Source organism: Clarias gariepinus, chromosome 6 (genome assembly GCF_024256425.1).
Source record: "Clarias gariepinus isolate MV-2021 ecotype Netherlands chromosome 6, CGAR_prim_01v2, whole genome shotgun sequence".
In the NCBI taxonomy this organism is placed as follows: Eukaryota; Metazoa; Chordata; class Actinopteri; order Siluriformes; family Clariidae; genus Clarias; species Clarias gariepinus.
This window is the reverse complement of record NC_071105.1, coordinates 18741124-18763414: the sequence shown is the minus strand read 5'-3', so window position 1 is coordinate 18763414 and position 22291 is coordinate 18741124. Positions and strand designations below refer to the sequence as shown.

Here is a 22291-nt window from a genome sequence, read left to right as displayed (position 1 = left end):
CTGATCACAAATAGTGGAATATTTAGTATCTAACTGTTGTTCCAGGAACATGTTGCTGAAACTAGTTTTTAGCTGAAGGGTGTGTGTGTGTTAGTGATATTATACATAATCTGGTGGATTTATGGCACTAATAGAGATATGTAATGCAACCAAGTGGGTTGAAAAGTAGTGACTGAAACAGAAAACCACAGAGAAAAAAAAAAGCTGTGAGATTAGGTATCTGACGATGCCAGTTCCAAGCAGGTGGTACATAAAAAACCCACACACTTGCACACACAGAAATACAGGTGTTACTGTGAGTGTGCAGATCAGATGTCCTCCGAGGGTCCACCTGCTCTTTCCTCTCTTCTCCAGATGTCTCTTGCTCTCACTCCATCGTTGGGTGTGTTTGTGGTTGTGGTTTGCAGTCCATACTTAGCACCCAACTCTCAGCTATAGCATACCTTGCAGCACAAGGTGTGTCAGCCAAAGTGTCAACCATACAAGAGATTCCTGTCACTTGAAACAGAATACTTCTGCGTTTTATCTCACCCTTAATGTGAGCCTTCTCTCACCTCTTCTTATCCTCAGATGAAACCAGCGCAAGATCATCCCCCATTTCCACAATCCCACTGAGCATTACAGAAGATAAATCTGTCACACCTTTGAGTAGGTATGACCTGAAGGTGAGTGAAAACACAAAAACAAAACATGAGGTCAGGGTTGGTGGCAGAATTCACACATATACACACACACACACGCACGCACGCACAGACACACACTCGCGCACACACACACTTTAGGACATTATACATTCTTATGCAAATACATGCAGTGCCAATGAACTCATATTCAAAACCCTGCAGAGTGATTCTGAGCTTAAAAGCAGGATTTTTTTTCTCTAATCAATTGTAATCTAATTTACTGCCATCTGGTTATACAGTAGATTAAAAAGATAATCGCCTTTTGATTAAATCAGATTAGCTCTGATTATGTGATGTTTTATCAAACGGATTAAAGGTGTCTGTGTCTGATTCCTAAAATCTCTGTACGCTTTCACTCAGCTACGAATGAACGATGTGCTGTACCATCGCATTGAGCAGCTGATGAGACTCACACAGAAACACACTTCTTACTATGCTCATTGGATCACTTTCAATGAGATAATTAATAATGCAGCTCATTAATAATTAATTCAATGCCTACACCTAACTCTAAACTTAACCTTATCTTCATTAACCAAAAGTTAACACACAAAAGAAAGTCTGGTTCTTTGGGAGCAAAACATAAGAAAATGAGAGGTGGTCATGGTGGTGAGATGAACATAACATATAACATAACATAACATATAAAACATAACAAATGAACAGATAATATTAGCCAAACAGGCATCAAAATTTCCAAAAAACACTCCTGCAATTTTGCCAAATAAATAAATTGACAAGCAACTGGAAGATACTGCCACTACTGTACTACTACTACTAATAATAATAAAAGGCTCAGGTCTAAAATCTGTGAGAACACCACATTACAGTGACATGCCCAAAGCCTGAACAATTTCATTAACTGATTTTCGTGTTATTTAATAACCTTTTGTTTCACGTCTCCTCTGCTTCTTGTTGCTGCTGTTGCTAGCGTTGGTTTTGCTGCATTTGGGAGCCATGATGCACTTAATAATATTTTCAAAAGAAAAAAAAAAACGAAAAATAACACCCATGTAAAAGAGACATGTGATACATGCGCTGTGTCCAGGAAGTGGACAGGAAGTTCACCTGGTCCTTCTGGTTCAGTTAGGTTCCTAAACTCATTGGTAATAAACTATTCTGTATATAGTTATTCTGTTATAAACTATATAAAAAATATATAATCATTTTGTTATAAACTTAAGGGACCATTTATTTATACTATATGGTTAGATCTTGTGCCAACTAATATTAAGTGACATTACTGCTATAAATACAGTCGTTTTGATGTTGTATCTGCATAGGTTTGGGATAAACTACTACTACTAATAATAATAAATATAATTTTTGGTTTTCATTGGCTGTAAGTTATAGTGAACATAAAAAGAGACAATTGGGAATATATATATATATATATATATATATATATATATATATATATAAAGAGAGAGAGAGAGAGAGAGAGAGAGAGAGAGAGAGAGACGCGCTGATTACTCAGACAGTTGAACAGGATGCTCACCCCTTCAGGAAGTCAAGTAAGCAACATGTCTTACCACAAACTTTTACCTTGATAGTTAAAGATATCAGATATTACGCTGAAATATTGAGTTCTCGATCTCTTACCACAATCATCTTAGGCAGAGAGGCATTTCAGCATGCATAAAAACAAAACCTTGAGGTGGATGTGCTACAGCAACAAACAAAAATACATCGGGTTGGGTTCTGTCAGCCAAGAACAAGGATCCGTGGACAGACTTACCTATGTGATTAAAAGAGATTAAAAAAAAAAAAATTTCAGTCTTCAACTGTCTGGTTTGGGTGAGTCTGTGCTCGTGAAAGCTTCAGATTCTTGTTATTGGAATGTGACCTTATCTGATCTTTGACTCTTGTAGCCCATCACCTTGAATTGTGCATTCTTAGATGCTTTTTTGTTCTCCATACTTGTAAAAAGCGATAATTCGAGTTGTTATAGGCTTCTCATCAGTTCAAACCAGTCCGGTGATCCTCTTGTATGCTCTCTCATCAACAAGTTGTTTCAGCCTGCACACTCTCCACACAAAGAATTGCTTTTTCTTTTTTTATTTATTTATTTTGGTACCATTCTGTGTAAACTCTAGAGACTGTTCTGTGTTAAAATCCCAGGAGATCAGCAGTTTATGAAATACTCAAACCAGCCCATCTGGAACCAACAACCATGCCAAGGTTAAAAAACAATTGCAATTTGCACATTCATGGGTAAAAATGTTGGTGTTTCTGTGCCTCTCTTATAATGGCATTTTTAATGTGACATGTCAAGCAATTTATCATTCTGAAAAAAGAAAACAAGTTTAATAAGTTTTTCATTTACAAGTATTGAGTGATTAAAACTATCAACAAAAAGTTGAATCACCTTAATCATGTATGGTTTACAGTATGGTTACGGCAATTATGAGCTATTAAAGTTAAACACTGCAGGTAGAAACCGGACAAGAAAAGTCATGTCATGCTATTTATTTTCTAGATTTTTAAAAACAAACTGGATCTATAAAGTCATAATTTGCTATAAAATCTATAGTACCAAAAGATGGCTATTGTATTGTCATTATTCTAAACTTTCAAGAAGACGAGCTCAACCCTTTTTATGCATTCACATTAAGCCTTAGTTTATTCTTGAAAAGCTTATGTATGTATCTCAGATACTGTATACAGTACTGTATATACACTGATCAGTTATAACATTAAAATCATCTTGTGAGAGTGAGGCATCCACGGGGCTTGTGGAGGAGTGCTGTGGTGAGGGGTGCCAGGACATTGGCAGTGAATAGAATACTTTGGGGTGCTGTTGGTTGTGAGGTGGGGCCTCTGTGTACTTGTTTGTTTACAGATTGTGATCTAGGGTGTTTGAAGGCCATGTCAGTGACCTAGTGTTCTTTACCTGCAGAGCCCTGTGCGCGGTGGGTGAAGCTGCATTGGATGTTCTAAAGTGGTCTAACTGGGTGTACTTGGCTGACCTTTGATCCCCATGAGCCTTGGGTGCCCATGATCTTGTCACCAATTTAATGGTATATAATTGATAACCATTGTTATTCAATCACATTGCAGAAAACTGTGGCAGTTTTTCCGATACTCAGTTAAACTTACCAGCTTATTTTCATAAAGCAGCACAGAATGAACACAAGACTTCTGATGTCACACTTATTATTAAGTTTTTTTTTTTTTATGGATTACTACTCAAGTGAAAAAAGAAATTGTGAAAAAATATTTAATTTCATTATTTTTTTAAAAGCATTTACAAAAAAATATTTTAATTAATAACACTCACTGTATTATTAATAAAAGAAACATGGAGTAGAGTAAAAACATGAATTTTTATGACCATACACACACCTTGTATGTGTGTGGGTATATATATATATATATATATATAAACACACTGTACTTCTAACAATATCAGCAATCAACTGATTATTTTTTAAAGACCTTGTTCTACAGTAGTCTTGTCTTAATTACTAAACAAATTTAGATCATCAACAATAATTAGATTTAAATTTTTTTTTTCTTTTTTTTTCTGTCGATTTTTCCAAATTTAACTCATCATGGCTTGTATCCACCCACTGCTCCTTTCTCTGCTATTGCATTGCAGCTACTGTTCCAAGTTATTGTGGCTAACAAGTGCTTCTTCTGGGACACCATAGCTTTTCAAACTGATGCTTATGCAATGTCATGAGACAGACATGCATGATCGGCTAGTGTCGTTCTACCCGATAGAGGACAGAGTGATGCCACCCTTTCCGAGTGACCAGGGCCAATTATGGTCTCTCGGACTCGAATGGCTCTGACATTGTTAGGATTCAAACACATTTTCAACAAATTTCAACACAGAGGATTTGTACTGAAAAAATTGCACAATTCCTAAAAAAACTTGGTTGATTTTCACTCAGCATCAACAAAAATATCTGCTTTTAAAAAACTGCCAGATTTTACAGCGTTTTCTTATGACATGATCAAACCTGGTATTTTTTTTATAATGAGTTTTTTTTATAGCCACAAACAGGCTTCAAATCACACTGCAGCATCCAGTTTGAACAGTTTAGTTCCCTCAAATAGCTAATAAAAAGAAGGATTTTAATCTCAGACCTACTGTTTTCTCAGGACTGGTGATCAATCTCTATGATCGTTTCTCTTCGGCATGAAATCGCTTCAGGGTGAACCTCTGTGTCCATGAAGGTCAGCGTTCCTGCTTTGCCCCAGCCTCTTCGGATTCTGCATGGAAGACTATTATCTTTTTACTAATAGTGGAACAGAATCATAGGGACCGTCTGATCTGTTTGAAGGCGTAGAGATGCCCAGTCGTTTAATGTCTTAGTAAAAGCAAAAATACTAAGCAATTGTAATAACAGTGTGACACTTTCAGCTTCCCATCACTCTCTCTCTCTCTTTCTCTCTCAAGCCTCTCCTCTCTCGGGTTTTTATAGTTTTCACTATAACCTTGATGACAGCTTCCTTTGAGATCATGCCTCTTTCTTCACCAGCATTAGCAGAGACTGCATTTTCTCTTCACGCTTATATTTACACATGGGCGACTTTGTCTGTGTATTTAATTGATGGATCTTGAAAATACTCTAGTGTTTTTACATATTCTTCATCCTTTTTACCCTATAACCTTCTAACGATCTGGCTCTTCTTTGGTGTGATCCTTTATAGAAGGCATGGGTTCTGTTTTTATAGCAGATAGCAGTGCAGGTCCAGAGTGACTATCAATGTCACTAATAGCCTGAGCCATGCCAAGTGGCACTTAGAAAACAAGCTGTGTACCTGAAATGTTTATACAACCTGTGTGTATGGTACATTGAGACATGTAAACACACACACACTTACATACACTCACACTATGATTGGCATATAGTCACCCTGCCTGTAGGCACATGCCTTACAGCACTCGGCCATGAGCTGGCACACTCATTACTGACATTCTCACACACCTGCTTGTTCCTCAGTATGGGCACACATGTGTGGCAACATCCACCATCCAAATGCAATACAGCTTCAGGTAAAAAAGCTCCAATTAAAACTAGCCAGGAACGGTTTATTAGGGCTGTTATTTGTTTTGCATAGACAAGCCACATGAGTGGATCCATTCTGCATTGTTTACTGCTGTAAAAATGTGGTTAAAAACACACACCTGTAGCTACGCTTGGTTATTTACCAGCTTCCTTGTTTTCTGTCTCTCAACTCCTGTCACTCACTTCTTTTATCTTTTCCTCACTGCTTTCTCCTTTTCACTCCTTCTCTCGCACATTCTCGCTGTCGTCTCCTTCTCTCCAGGCTTATCTGATAGAGGGATGTAACGATAAGTCCTCCACTTCAGAGCTTTGCTTTCCCTCAGGCAGGAAGTGTTATCTGTAGTCTGCATGGTGAGCAGGGCGGGCGAGCGAGCAAGAGAGAGAGAGAGTCGCCCTTTTCATCAAGGGCCAATTCCACTGGCAGAAGCTCACCAGCTGTAATTCTGAAACCACTGCGTTCCTTTCCCTCATGCTGAAATTCATGTTCATTCCAGTTGTGAATTTCATGACTTTCATGGGTTTATCCTTTAGATCTCGTGTTAAACTCTGATGCGCCATACCTTCTCGATGTCTTGACTAGCGTGGGCTGTGTTATATTTCAGTTATGACCTCACTACTCACCACCCCTTCACATACTGATCAAGTACCTGCATCATGTTGCCATCGCCGGTGCATACAGACCAGCTGTTTCCAGGAAACTGGTTTTAGCATTCATCCTCCGTATTGGAATCCTGTGATGTTGTCAAGGGTAGGTTTATTAAGAAAACAACTGAATGGTCACGACTGTAACACCAACACCACACACACGCACGCATACAGACAGTCTGAGAGGCTCGAGGCATCAGCATGCGGCACATGCGTTTCCGCAGCACTTTCAAATCACGGTTCGACACTCTCCCACAATCACACACGCGCACAGCTGCGGTAATTTTCTGCAATGGGAGATCAATAAAGCACACTGAGGAAAGCGAGATCCCATTTTTTGACCCGTTACCTTCCAGCTGTCTTCGCCAATCAGACGCGCCACCGTTGCCATGACGACGGCTTGCGAAGGCCATCTCTCAGAGCTGCATGAAAGCCCTGCGCATTTACATTTATTTTCAGTGCCTGAGATCTTCGTAAATCAGTTGAAACATTAACTAAGCATCATTAACCGGCATGTGTTAATGTGGCTTAATTAGTTACAGTGCAGACCGTAAGTAATTGGCTGCACGGTTCTGCTCGATTCTGGCTCTGTCCAGAACGTCGGAAATGAAATCAGACTTCAAAAGATGATTTTGGATCAAGCACATTAATTATGTCACTGTTCAGGTGCTTCGTAGAAAAGATGAGTTTCTATTCAGGCCTCGGCTGATGCTGAGTTTAAGAATTATCGTGAACGTGTTTGAGCTCTGGCAAAAATGCCAATGTATTGCAGTCAAATGTGGAAGAAGTCATTGCGGAGGTGTAAGTGCTCATTACAGAAGTCTAGTTTAGTATTATCAACATTAATAACAGGTTATGGGAGGAGGAACATGAAGTGCTAGAGTCCATCAATCTGGCATCCATCTATCTTCCATTTATAGCACTTATGTAAGTTAGTTGAGCTTCTTAAGGCTAAAGGATGCTCCTAGAAATAAAATTCTAAGAAAATTTTTGAATTATTTTCTTAAAATTTCCCCTTAAATTTAGGAATAAATCTTTAGTAAAGATAAAAATTCACGAAACATCTTAGCCCTATAAAAAAAAACAGCTCCTAAGTTAAAAATTGTTAAGAGTACAGAGGAGGGCTTTTAAGAGGTTTAAGAGTTTCTATAGCAGAGGAAGAAAAAATATTCTCCAAACATTGAATGTAAAGCTAAAAGTAAACGCTGCTCTTCTGTCCAATCTGGTTTTAATGTTCTTTTACTTCCTTCCATTTCCCTTGGATTGTTAACTACATACCATTTAAAAGTACAACTTAAATAGACTGTCCTGCAATTATGTAAATTGGTAAAAGTTGAGCTATTTTGCTCCCATCAATCTGGAATGGATTACAAGTAATAAAATCACTATGGTAAATAAATGTAAAAACTTAAATATAGTAACTACTGTGTGGAAATTGGTTGCTTCAAAAGTAGACATTTTCAATATTTGTTATAACAGAAACTTTGCCTGCATTCATGATTATACAGTTTCTTTATATACAAACATTATGATTTCACTGTCTATTCTATCATCATTAATTCTATTTTCGCAAAGAGTGCACATTAAGACATTTACAGACTTTTTTTTTTTTATTAACCAATTACAGTGCATGAATTGCTGCATCGTCCCTAGCAACAGGGACAACCACACCTCACTAAGATAAAGGTTTTTGTACTTTGCTTCCTCAGAGTTGATCTGAGAAGTTTCCTAAATCACTTTTATTCTAGGACTCCCGGCTAGCAATTTTTAATCAAAGATAGGAGCTCTCTGAAAGAATTCTAAGAAGCATTGTGAATATGGGCCCTGGAGTCCATCCCAGGGAACTTGCACACAAGGCATGTACAGACAGGATGGGTCTGCCAACCAATCACAGACCAATCACACACACTTTCACCCAATTGTACAATACAAGCAATTTGGAACTGCCACTCACCCTAAAACGCATGTCTTTGGACTGTGGGAGGTATTCTGGTTTTCTCCCGCAGTCCCACTTACAGATTAGGCTAATCACAGTTTCCAAATTGCCTGTAGTGTGTGTGTGTAAGTGTAAGACTGAGTGCATGCTAAGGCCTATGATGGACTGGCACCCTGTCCCCTGGGAACAGGGTATGATGCGACCTTGTACAGGATCAGTGATATAGAGAACAAGTGAGTGAGAGGAAATGCAATAAAAAAATACAAAAAAATTTATCCCTTCAGTGTTTTCATTCATTACAATAAGATGTTAGCTTAAGCCTTACCACAGACATCCAAAACAAACTTATATTAATATTGCTAACGTACAGCATCTTGTTTTACGTTTATTGAGTTGTACTTGTGGTCAGGGCATTGTTAGCAGGCTGCGAAGGTGCCACGGCTCCCTCTCTACATCACTTGGGAGAAGATAGGGGTGCCGCACACGGGGTCTGAAGGGCCAATTCCTTTCATTTATGATGGGGAGAGATTCAATCCTCCATACCAAAGCATGGCTTATTGGGGTCAGAAGACGGATGGAAGAAACTCTCGCTGCCGAACACAGGCACAAAGAGAGACGGTGCTTTAGAAAGGTAGAGCAAGAGAGGAGAAAGCGCCATTTAATAAAAAGAATCGGTGACTGTGAGAGAGCTGCACTTTCGAGGCTAAAGGTTATCACACTTCCTCTGAACCCCACTCCTGACAACGCACACACTTCCCTGTTACCATGGCAACATCCGCCGCACAATGATGAGGGGTGTCAGGGCTTGTAGGAGCTACCTGAACATTCTTACACAGGAGAACATTCCTTAGACAGAGAAGAAATGCAGAACTCAGAAATAGAATAGTGTGCACGCGTGTTTGAAAGAGAGAGAACGCAGCCGAGTGAAACGAAAAGAGGGAGAGAATGACAGAGCGAGAGACAGCGTAAGATGATAGTGTGTTCAAGGTTACTGCGGAACAGACCTTTGCATGTTCATTAAGGATTTCAGAAGATAATTGGCTTTGGAGATGAGCTAGAGAGAGGGAGAGTAAGAAAGAGTGTGCACGCACAGCATGATCACACAAAACACTGTGTGTACATGTATGTGTGTGTGTTATCCCATTTATTAAAAAAAAATGATAGCGATTCCCACATTTATCACATGTATGGTAATATGGACATTAGATATGTACCATTAATGTGCACAATGATAGTGTGTGTGTGTGTGTAAATGAAAAAGAGTCACTAAAATAGCAAAAGAGGCTGAACGCTTACAGTGGAGTGACTGGTGTTGCAGATGTTTTATTGTCTGATATGTGCCACTGTCAAGACAACTATATCTAAACAAATCAACATCTCTGCACACACATGCCAAGACAGTATCCTGCTCGTTCCACGGCAGAAGAGGGACTCCTGTCACGAACATGAACATTCTTTAGATATAGTATATATACATGAAAACAAAAGAAATTGTTTGCAGGAATGCACACACATACACTCCTCCACACACTCTCTCTCTCATAGGTGCACATGAAAAACGATACTGGTAAGTTATGCTGTCTCTCTGATCCTCTTCCTCATGCTCACCATCTTCATCTTCTTCAACCTTCATGATCCATGGTTAACCATTATGTTCTGCAGAGGAGATAGAAAAAAAACAGCCAGCTGTTTACATATTATCACTCGTTCTTAGCGCCTTCTTTACCTTACCCTTCTCTGGCAGCTTTTCTCTTAAAATAGTTACTAGATTTCACTGAAGAATTCATATACTCCCACACACACAGTTTTACGCTTTAAAACATATTAAACCGCAGTGCTGTTAAATTCTTGATTCTGACTGGTCAGAGGGTGTTAAATTTTCAGTAATAGCACGGTGCCGTAGCGACAGCCGCGGGCCAAATCACAGGTTTATACTAATGCGATCCTTTTAATAGGTTATCGTTTCTATAGTAACAGCTAATTTAGAGGGACTGGCATGGTGGACGCTTCACAACAAGCTTAATAATAAGTGGACTTGGTTGTTATTTTAACCCATAGAGTTGTTCATATAGTGTAGTTTTCTGTAAGGAAAGGTCTATTTAATCCTTCAGGAAAAGAATATGTGAGTGTCAGCATTTTAAATCAAACTTGTTTCTTTTCATGTTTTCAGAGTCTTCGGGATCAAAGGCATTGCGGTTTTGGAATAACATGACAATCTGCATTATTTTTCTTATCAACATAAAGAGAGGAAGAGTAAAAGAGTAAGAGAGAGGAGTAAAAAAGTAAATGAGTCTGACATGTCATGCGTACTCTACTTCAATAAACAGAAAATTAACAGAAAAGAGAGGAATTCAATAAAAAGCATCTTTTCTAATCTAACCAATAGTAAAGATAAAAAAAAGCTGCATCAAACAACCCGACTGTTGATTATTTTCCCATAATAAAATGCCGCCAAGTGCTTACTTACGTATTTAATAAAAACAGTCCTTGTGTAAGCTGTGTAATACATAAACTAGCCCAGAGATGTGTAATGCTATAAAATTATTCATCTAACACTTGAGGACATGGAGACAACCTGATGGCACAGTGTGCTGAGAGTTACAGTTACAGCCCTAGGGTAGTCAGCTTGATCTTGACTTTGTGTTACAGTCTGTGCTGAGTTTGGCAAAATTTTCCCGGTCTTCTCTCCTTCTGGTTTTCCGGTTTCCAAACATGCCAGTGGGTAAATTGGCTAGACTAAATTGCTAAGAAAAAAAATGTGTGAATGTCTGTGTAAATATGTGTGTGTGGGTGTGTGTGTGTGGGCATACACAAGGTGCCTTGCAGTAGTGTACCATTTCATACCAGTGTTCCTGGCATAAGCTCCACCACCTTGACTGTTATATAGCTCTTACTAAAGATAGATGAATCAATAATATAGACTATATGGCATAAAGAATGTAGACACCTGACCATCACGTCACGTTTAACACATCGTTGACCCTCCTTTGTTTTTATATTAACCTCCACTCTTCTAGGAAGTCTTTCCACTAGATCTTGTGAGCACGTCATTCAGCTTTGAGTGGATTAACGAGTACAGGCACATCCCAAAGGTGCTCAGTCCTGCCGGGACAGTGCTCCTGTGCACAAAGGGAGGTCCGTAAACACATGTTTTGCTGAAGATGGCGAGCAGGTACTCGAGTGTCTTGAACAGAGCCCTGACCTCAACCCCACTGGGTAGCTTTAGGATGCGCCTGAACTCGTTAATACACTTGTGACTGAATGGAATGCTCCAACATCTAGTGGAAAGCCTTCACACACGACTGGAGGTTAACGATAATATTTACACAGATGTCTGATTTCTTTAAAAACAGTCTGTTACAATAAGTTTAAAAGAAGAGAAAACTTCTGAAAATAACGAATAACAAAAGCCACGAGGCGATTTGTTCTCATCTGCAAGTAACATGCTTCGAAACTGAATTTTATTCTCAACTAGCAAACAAAGAATTCATAATTCTTTGAATTCAATTTCGAAAGAACTGATTGACTAAATGTACATTTTTTGTCCCTTTTTCATTGTTTTCCCCCTCATCATTTCTCCCTCATTTGTTCAAAGGCCAGCTCTCATTTGAAATAGGACAGCTACCACATGGGAAGAGTAAGGGGCTTAAGAAACATGTGCTTCCACCAGGATATGTAAATTGCATCTTTTCTAGCAGCTCCTCGTGCTGTCTCAGGCTAGAATGGCAAAGTCAGGCGAAAGTGACTTCTAGCCTTTTCAGTGTCCTTGATTGTGATTGTGCGCGTGCTCCTTCTTTCTATTCCCTGTCAATCAATTCCTTGGCTCCGGGATGTTAACTAAGGAAAATGCTCTTCTGTTGGAATACATACACTGATGTACCTCTGTGGTGCACTAGGTGTTCTGGTATCTTTCTATCGTGACCAGCATTTACTTTTTATTCAGCTGCATTGGCTTTTCTGTGGGATTGGACCAGACGCTCTGGCCTTTAGTACCGTGGGCATGGATGAGCCTTGGGTGCTCATGATCCTGCTGCCAGTTTGCGATCTGCGGTGTTCAGTTCATCTAACAGTGGTCATAATACCATGGCTGATCAGGGTATGTGCATGTTTCTGGCAGGTCGAAGAAAACCAGATACCTGATCACAAAGGTGAGAAAAGCATGCAAGACTCCACATAGATAAGAACCTATGCTCAGGATCAAACGGGAGTGCCTTCAGCTGGTAATGATATCCATTGTGCCATCATGTCTTTTTACAATATAGATTTTACTTTAACAGTGTTTTTTTTTTCATAGGAAATGTGGAAATTTCCAAAATAAGAAACCTTGTAGCTAGAAGTGAGAGGGAAGGAAAGATGCGCAGTTGATTAAAGGTAGACTAATGGGAATTAGTGCTTTATCACATTTAGTGTGATAACCACAATGTGATTTCTTAAAAAAAAGAAAAGAAAAAGTGATTTCATCTCATCGTGCTGCCTAAGAAGAGTGTGTGAGGCGAGTGTGTGCATCTACTGTACGTGTGTTACTTATTGCCTGTCTAGAGTCTCTCTGCAGTAACTACGGAGATGTCGAAGGCGCGTTATCAGCAAGCAGAGCTGTGCGGGTATGTCATCCGTTCAGTGGGAGGGGTACTAATGCTGTGTTATAACGACACTGATCAAGCACTCCAATGGAGCGTGTGTGTGTGTGTGTGTGTGTGTGTGTGTTTGTCAGGAAGAGACAGAAAGTGAAAGACTGTATGCACACTGTGAAAAAGCAAGCAAGGGTGCATTTTATTGTCTTTATAATACCAGTGCCACTTTGCCAGTCACCACCTCTGTGTAAGATTATTTTGAAAAGCTTTCTCTCTTCCTCCTTATCTTCATCTTTTTCTTTCATATCTTTATCTTCCTATTGTTGTCTCAGTGGTGTGTCCAGGTATTTAGATATTAAGAGACAGCACCACATAAGCGCATATAGGACCAAGCTGCAATTGGAGAACATCCGATATGTTCCTTAATGCAAAATTAATGACCACGTAATGACTATGCATCAGCTTCATAGTTGCCCTTTAGTTTCTAACACTTAAGAGATTTATTTAAAACACCTACAGCGCTGAAGCGATAATTTGAGTCAAAATGAGCTAGACATAATTCATTATATCTGCAGGAATTGCTGAGAATACCAGACTTCTGTGAATAACCACATGACAGATTGGTTTCGCTGCAGAACCCAGAAATGGTCATGCAGTAGAAAGGAACATATATAGATCCTAAACAGGTTTTTAATCGCATCTAAACCTTTTTTTCAATACAGCTGGACTGTTCAGAAGGAGACGTGCGTCAATTTAATGCATTCAAAGCTGCAATAATTATGTGGCTGGAAACCATCAATGCTTCAATAAAATTCCCATAAAAAAACAAGTTAAATCATTAAAGCATTATTTACTAAAATAAAAATTACCATGTAAAGAAGGAATGAAAAATTCAGTAGAAAATCTTTTTTAATTTATAACCCAAACCAACATTCTTTAACAGACTTATTAAAGTTTCAGTGATGCAGATTTTTCTTTGTATACATTGATAGATCACAATCAACCGTAAATTACCAAGCACAGCTGATTTACATTTAGTGACGCTCACAGACAGCTGGGAACGACAAAATGACGACTAAATGGTAAAAGAGCACCTGCTAAGCATAATGTGTGCTAAATCTTCCAGTAACACAGCTCGGCTATTGCAGGGCATCAGCAACCACAAACACAAACCAACTTCCTCCTATTATACAGCGCTATTTCTGAACAGCAGGCCTTAGGATTTCACCCAGGAATTCTTTTACATTTTAAAGTACATCTTTTCTTTGATGTCATTACTGAACAAAAAATTCAACAACTGGCTTAAATAAAAATGTGAAAATTAGATTTTAGATTTACCTTGAATTAAAAGTGTATGCAATTGACATACGAGGAGCGTTCAAGTCACTGTGAACAAATGTGTGAAACTTTGAAATGTGCACAACCATTTACAAACACCACTTGCACATAACTCGGCCGGGAGGCGGGCCAATAAAAGGAGTTCTGTTAATTGGCACAACCAAAAGTTGCAGTTTGACTTGAAAACAGCTTGGAAATAATAACTCATGGCCAATTATCAAGCAAGTGGTCAATCACGGTAACTATACATACCCAATTTAGTTTTTGAATTTAATGTGTAACTGCTCCTGTAAATAGTTTATAGCTAAATCCAGCTTGATAAACAAGGCCTAATGTGAATAAAAATGTGTGGCAAAAAAATTGACAACAGCAATGCAACCTTGTCACAAAAGTTTAAAGGAAAAATAATTTAGCGCATCATCAAAATTATATTGTTATCGGTGACTAATACCTGATCATTCTGCTGTTGTTTTTTTCTTAATCCTTCTATACATTTTTCTCTCTTGCTTTTTCTCGTTCTCTAAAGTTCAAGTTCTAGGCGTTTGAATCATGTGTGAGATAGGGTACAGTCTTTATATCGCGATGACGGGCATTAATGTCACTGGAACTGAATGATGTCGTCTACCTGACAGACAATTGGTCAACCAATTTGCTCCACACGTGGCTACGAGTCCCAACAAGCCTGCTCATTTTTATAAAGGCCATTCCTACAACGCAAAGCAAACAGAGAATAAAAAAATAAAATAAAAAATAGGCCAGCAGTGGAGAAGTGGAGAGGGCAGGAGTGAATGAATTGAGATCAAAAGACAGACAGAGACAGAATGATAAAAGAAAGATGAACAAGTGAATAAATATAAGGGACACTTCATTGGATTGACATTTCTCTTTGGTCCTGGCTTTTAAATTAAAAGAAAGCACAACAGCAGTATCCGGTTATAAAAACTGCACTACAGCAGCTCGGAGAGGAAAGGCACAATGAAATACCCTTAAGACAAGGAAGGCACAGGGATGGATGGCAGCCCAGAAGAGATAATACAGTGAGATAATGTCACCGACTGTGTGCCTCACATGGACAGACTTAACATTTCCACAGCTTATAAAGAGGATGGTTTAAACAATGCCTGTCAGACTCACTAAATATATGAGTAAAATCACTAGGCAGGCACCCACACATATGCATGAAATATATGCCCAATATGCCAAGGGAAATGTCACAGACACATTACATTTCAATGTTTATGCTTCTGCTTGTCTTTTTCAGCACTGCTTCTCTTTTTATTGTGCTCACTCACTTAATGACACCTCTTTCTCGTTTTCCAAAGGAAAAAAGAAAAAAAAAAAAAAACGCTCCACAGCCTATCATAATAACAATAATGCCCATGTGTCTGTAACTAGTCTCTTTTTGGCACCATTATTAGACCAGCAGATGGGGAGCTGGCCTCTCTTTACAAATATCCAATGCACCTTCAGCTTTTTGAGGACTATTACCCTGGTCTCATAACATACGGGTAAACTCTCTAGCAATAGATTCTGATAGACTGAGCCAGGATGTTTTAAAGGACTGACAGCGTACAAATTCGATCTTTGGTAATAAAAACCCTTGACCTAAGAATAAAAGCAATGTACATATTTTTAAGCCATGAGAGTATTCCTAAATGAATAGGTATTTGGGGGAGCTTCAGACGTGTATCGGACTATAATGAGTAATAAAAGGATCTTCTGAGCTTGGTACTGCAATTGATTGATAATAAGAAATTCATAAAGGTGTTCCTGGTTATGACAAATTTCTAATTTTTAATTCCAGATTTAATTAGTAATGAATAATAGTCAGGTATATATATATATATATATATATATATATATATAAAAAAAAACACTGTAATAACGGCTGAATGAGAGAGAACCAGATTGTAGTAAGAATGCTTATATATTTTTATATATTTAATTTTACCTTTTTAACCTATGCTGTCTTCCTGTATGAATCACTGGGTAAGCTTAGAAAATTCACCAGTAAAACCAGTCTGTCTTATAATGTGTAAGCTTTTACTTAGCTTTTTTTCATAAAGTGAATGGCACCCTTTAATAAGGTTGTATCATAGTACAATGTGGTACAATGCAAATATCGAAAGAGAAGGCACATACATGCACCGGCCACTTTAATAGGAACATGTGTATGCTTTGCACATTAATAACACAATTGTCCATTCATGACATCAAACATCAGAACGGGAGAAAAATGTGAGCTCAGCGTCTGTGACCTTTGCACGGTTGTTAGTGCCAGATGAGCTGGTTTGAGTATTTTCACGCACAACGGTCTCTAGGGTTTACACAGAACGGCGTAAAAAACAAACAGACATTCAGCGAGCAGCAGTTCTGTGGGTGGAAATGTCCTGAGAGAGGTCAGAGGAGAGTGAACAGACTGGTTCGAGCTGAGAGCATGTCTATATCAACCCCACTCCTTACAACTGTGTTAAGCAAAAAAGTATTTCAGGACATACTGATCATTAGGATAGATTGGCTACAATAGCAGAAGACTACATCAGGTTCCATTTCTAAAAGCTAGCAACATCCCAATGGGTTCTAAATCAGTGAAACATTCCTGATACTTGAGTAAGAGCTATGAGCTCAGCAGGCCTTATGGTGGTGTTGCAGCATTTTCCTTTTGGCCTATAATACATAAAGCGTGTTCCTACAGATAAACTATTGTTGTTGTTTTTTTAATCCCTGGATTACATGAAACATGAAAGGCATGTTCATGATTCTGAGAAAGTATGCAAAGGTTGGTTTGTGGTCAACCACATTGTTACATTCAAAGCAAATTGTTTCTCAGGAACTGTGAGTCCAATCAAGCTGAAATTCTGTGTCCTGCATCTGTATGCTAATCTGTATGAGAATTTCTAAGGATGTCTTGATTACTTAAAAAACAAGGCCATCATCGGCCATTCTGTGTTCATCAGGGATTTCACAGGGTTGTGATTGAGCTGTCTTCATGAAACAGCACGTTCATCATTGGTTTCATTGGTGCTCTGTGCAACTTGGCAAGAATGGGCCATTGTGGGCAATACTCACAAAGAATGTATGTAATGGCTGTTAATATCGTTATTATATTAATATATAATGTAGTGAGGATCGTCAATTTAAGTCTGTCAAACTTTAAAATTAATTAGGATTAAATCCTACTGCTAGAAATGCTCAATAAATTCTAGAACATTTTTACGCCTAGATTTTAAGTCCTAGATTTTTAATACTACACAAGGGAGTCCTGCTCTCTGTTTATTACTACCTATTTCTGTTTAGTCTCTCTTTAGCACTGCATACTGGTGTTCTAGTCTCCCTTTAAAATACTCTCTGGCGTTTGGCTTCCTGTTACTATGCATTAGTGTGCTGGCTTCGGTTTATTATTTCTGTTTAGTCTCTCTTTAGAACTACAATTCTTTGTTCAGTTTTTTCTTTAGCACTATATTCTGTTGTTCTGTTCAGTCTTTCTATAACACTCTGGTATTTTTTAGCACTACATCCCCTTACCATTGCGCACTAATATTTGTATCTTTCTTTTCACTAGACTCTAGTGTTCAGATCTCTCTTTATTAAATGTACTCTGTTGTTCCGATCTCTCTCTCTCTAAAATAAAATGCTGGTGTTCTGTCCTCTCTTTATTACTATTTATTGCTGTTCTGGTCTTTCTTTGGCACTACATTCTGCTGTTCTGGTCAGTCTTTATGACTATACTCTAGTATTATAGTATTACTTTTAGCACTAGACTCTGGATGTTTGGTCTCTCCTTCTCTCCTATTGAACACTAATTTTTGTCTTTCTTTCGCACTATACTTTAATATCCTAGTCTCTTTTTAGTACTATATTCTCTTGTGTTCAGATCTTTCTTTATTGCTACACTTTGGTGTTATGACCTCCTTTAGCATGAAATGTGGGTGTTCTATTATTATATTACTTATTATATTACTATCCATTGGTGTGCTCTTTTTATTACTACTGTACACCTTGGTGTTTTGGTCTATTGTTAGCACCCTATTCTGGTATTATATTAATACTTTTAACAATGCATTCTTGATGCTTTGTCTCTCCTAGACTTTGCCAATAAACACTTGTCTTTCTTTATTACTACAGTACACCTCAATGTTCTGGTCCCTCTTTAGCACTACACTTTAATTTAGCACTTATCCCTCATTCCTCTTTAGCCCTATACACTGGTGTTCCGGTCTCTCCATCACTACACATTAATATTCTGGTCTCTCTCAGCATAATAAATTGGTTTTCTGCTATCTGCTATTACACTCTGACGTTCTGGTCTCTCTTTATTACTACACTCTTGTCTCTCTTTATTACTACACTCTTGTCTCTCTTTATTACTACACTCTTGTCTCTCTTTATTACTACACTCTTGTCCCTCTTTATTACTACACTCTTGTCCCTCTTTATTACTACACTCTGACGTTCTTGTCTCTCTTTATTACTACACTCTGATGTGATTGTCTTTCTTTAAAATGATGTTATGGTGTTTTGATTTTTCTGTAGTACTAAAGATTGGTTTTCTGGTCTTTCTTTAGTATGGTGTTTTGGTCGCTGTTCTGGTCAGTCTTCATTACCACACTCTGGTATTCTGGTATTTATTTAGCAATGCACTTCGAACATCTGGTCTCTCTTTACGGCTACACTTTGATGTTTTAGTTTGCCCCTTGCTGTAATATTCTAATCCATTTTTAGCATTATACTGGTGTTTCTGTCTTTCTGTACCACTGTATGATGGTGTTTAGTTCTATATTTAACGCTTAACATTTAATGATGTTCTGGTCTCTCTTTAGCATTTTTTCTGGTGTTCTGGTTTCTCTTTAGGATCACAGCATGATATTTTGATTTCCTTTTTAGCACTAAGCTCATTTGCCGTTTTAGAGCTGCTATGTCTCTAAAAAGCAGTAATTTGGACCTTTATGTAAAACCATGTAAGGTCTGTGATCTTAATACAGCGTTGAAAGTTTTTGTCACTGTTGAACACCGGGAATTGCCTGGGCTATGGCGATGTCTAGCTGACAGATGAGTGGTCAACCAATTTGTTTCAGATTAGTTGATGTTGTGGTTACTGTTTAGGACTAGGCTCTGATGTTCCGGTTTCTTTTTACCATTGGGCTCTTTCGCAGTTCGAAAGCTGCTGGCAGCCTACACTGTCTAGCTGGCATCATGCCACACCACACGCCAGCATTAGAGCTCAAGGGCTCGACCGCTCACCCGCACACTCTTTGAGATGTGTGTAATAAGTGCGCAGACACACACACACATATTCTCAGTGTCTTTAATGAAAGCTGTTGTTCCCGTTCGTTCTGCAAAATGCATGAGTGAGTCTGTATTAAAAGAAGCTTTGTGTTGTACACGCAGATAAAAGGCTTTATGCATTGAACAAACAGACACGCGATAATACAAGCCACTGCATTTTAATATCCTGAGTGAAAATTAGCAAAACATGGTGTTTCCTGATGCCCAAATACCCTCTTAGACAATAGCACTGGAAAAAAATATATATTTTTTTGCTTTAGTAGACGAAGCTTATTTGAGAAGATGCAAAAGAATCAGTTCTAATCAAATCTAAATAAAGTGCAAATATGTATACCAATATTCCCACCGACACATTTTTTGTGAACATTGATGGAATTATTATAGCAACTAATAAATTCTATGTCTACATATAAATCTAACCTTATCTTAGGCCATGTACACGCGTAGCCGGGTATTTTTAAAAACTTTTTTTCTTTTTTATTTTTTTTTTTATTTTAAATAATTCTGTCCATACGACCTCCAAAAACATCTTTGACCACATAAAAACGCAAAACGCCCTGTTAAGTGCTGTTAGGAGAATCCCTAATCCGTTTTAAAACATACCCGGCTACATGTGGACATGGCCTTAAGCATCAGTAACCAAAAAAAAAAAAGAAGCTGTTTTTATGTTTTTTAATTTGAATTAATTAATTATTTTTTGGGGGGCGGCTATAGTGGGAACTATAGTTATCATTGTGGGGACATGTAGACACACTCACCTTCTTGGCCAAGTTAATGCAGTTCATATATTCCTTTGCCAGGCTGGAGCAGTGCAGAGTCTGATGTCTGTTCTCTTTAAAACAGTTCAGCACCTGAGACTGCATCTCTGAACAAATGGGAACTGTATTCTTCGGCCTAAGAGGAAAAGTAGAAAAACAACGTAAACCTACATTTTTTTATTTTTTTATTTTTTACATAAATATAAAAATATAAAGATGAATAAAAATGTGCTGCAACAATGCGACAGAGTGGTAAGTTCACATTCAGGACTCGAGCACTGCATTGATTCCTAAATGGCTTGTATATTTGCTTGGACATGGTCATGACTAAACCCTCAACTCAGAGTTTATTTTATCTTAGACTTTAACTCGTAAACGTAAAATTAGCTTTGTGAGTAATTCTTACTTTCAAATGAAATAATTTCAAACAGTCTACTGTAATTCTTAAAAGTCAAAAGTACCCCAACTCATCAGGTACTGCTGGTCAGAAAAGGAGACGTCTGTGTAGAGTTCTTACATAACTGGGATTGTTAAACGAATGTCATCTAATGCTTCTCACAACCCCAGCAGATGCAATTCACGACTGTTTTTAGATGTTTAACATAAAAAAAGCCACCCTGAAACATGGTTGTATTACAGTACTGTTTTAATTAGCAGTGTCGTTTGTGGTGTTTTGAACAGTTCTGTTGCCAGCTTGTTGCTTTATGATGTACAGTAGTTTTGTACCACTTTGATGACCAAGAGGACATTGCTAATACAGACACAATGGCTTTCGATAAAAAAGAGCTTTCAGCAAACTGAAACAAAGGTGTTAAAAGTCCAGTTTAGTGGTTCACTCTTAAAAGCAAAAGAGACAGCACAGTGTACAGTAAAGAGAACAAAAGCTGGACTGCAGGTTCCAGAAGGCAATGCAGCGCTGCCATCTTCAATGCATTTCATGATGGGGATTTTCTAAGGGGCCATTTTTTTTTTTACTGACGTTTTAGTCTGTTTTTACTTGGTGAACTACATTATCTACGATCTATGAAGTGAGTTTAATTGAATGGATGCCATGCCTCTTGGTAGGCTTATAAATAAATAAGGCTGTCATTTAAGTATACAGAGAAAATGAGTAAAATACTGATGGATTTTATAGAGATCCATCAGTCTGTTCACCCAGAAATCAGAAATAACCTAAACACAGCTCATTATACAGTATCAACAAAAATAGCATATTGCTGGAGTTCTAACTGATATCTACTAGAATCATTGTAGTGCAAATCCATATGTGCCTTATGGCACATATGCAGCTTAGGTGCAACATATACGGCCTTATGGGCAGGATGAGTCCACCATGTCTCTGCCTTTAGACCAGCTTATGGATCAGACTACTAATGTGTGCTTCACTTGGTCTTCAGGGCATCTCGATTGCTACGGTATGGAACAACTCTATAGAGCAACTCATTTTGGCAAGCCTATAGATGACTTTGATGCATCAAAATCAATCTCCAGCATGTGCTGAACATACAGTCATTAGGAAAGCTCCTGTGCATCGTAGCTGGTCCACTGATTTGTGCACTTAAATGCACCACTTGGGCACTAAAAGCCTTGAAACCAGCATGTAAGTATCACCATACACAGATTTTATTTTATGAAGATCATATGTTGCTATACCACTACATACTGTATTTCCCAGATGTTTTTGCACATTCGCTGTAGCCTGTCCAGTCAGTCAGGTGCTGAGAGTAAAAGAGCAGATACCTGCTAGATTTGATAAATACACTACTCATTCACCATTGGCACAGAGAGACTGATTAGAGTCTGAGCTGATACTACTGACGTACTGAGCCCAGCTGCGCCTTGGCACAAGATAAGCAATGCCACACCCTGATGAAGGGTGTCATTCATTATTCTCTCACTCTATCTGAGTGGCTGAACAGTGGAAGGAGATCTTAGCACGGAAGGGACAGAGTCTGACAAAGAAACTACAACAGAAGGGAAAAGCAGGAGAGACAAAAGCTTGGACAAAGATGGAAAGACAGAGTGAAAATGATGGCCAGTGTGGAGGCTGAGA

At 38.4% G+C, this 22291-nt stretch overlaps 1 protein-coding gene across 1 annotated transcript in view; it reads right to left on the bottom strand.

Moving 5' to 3' along the window:
* Window positions 1-9588: 9588 nt before the first annotated feature.
* chchd6b (coiled-coil-helix-coiled-coil-helix domain containing 6b) overlaps window positions 9589-22291 on the bottom strand; it is a 50624-nt gene continuing 37921 nt past the window's right edge. Inside the window, exons 7-8 of the mRNA XM_053497836.1 lie at window positions 20239-20374; window positions 9589-9941 (exon numbers count right to left, since the gene is read on the bottom strand). Of these exons, the coding sequence (XP_053353811.1) occupies window positions 9915-9941; window positions 20239-20374 (163 nt within the window). The 3' untranslated portion in view covers window positions 9589-9914. The remainder of the gene's footprint in view (window positions 9942-20238; window positions 20375-22291) is intronic.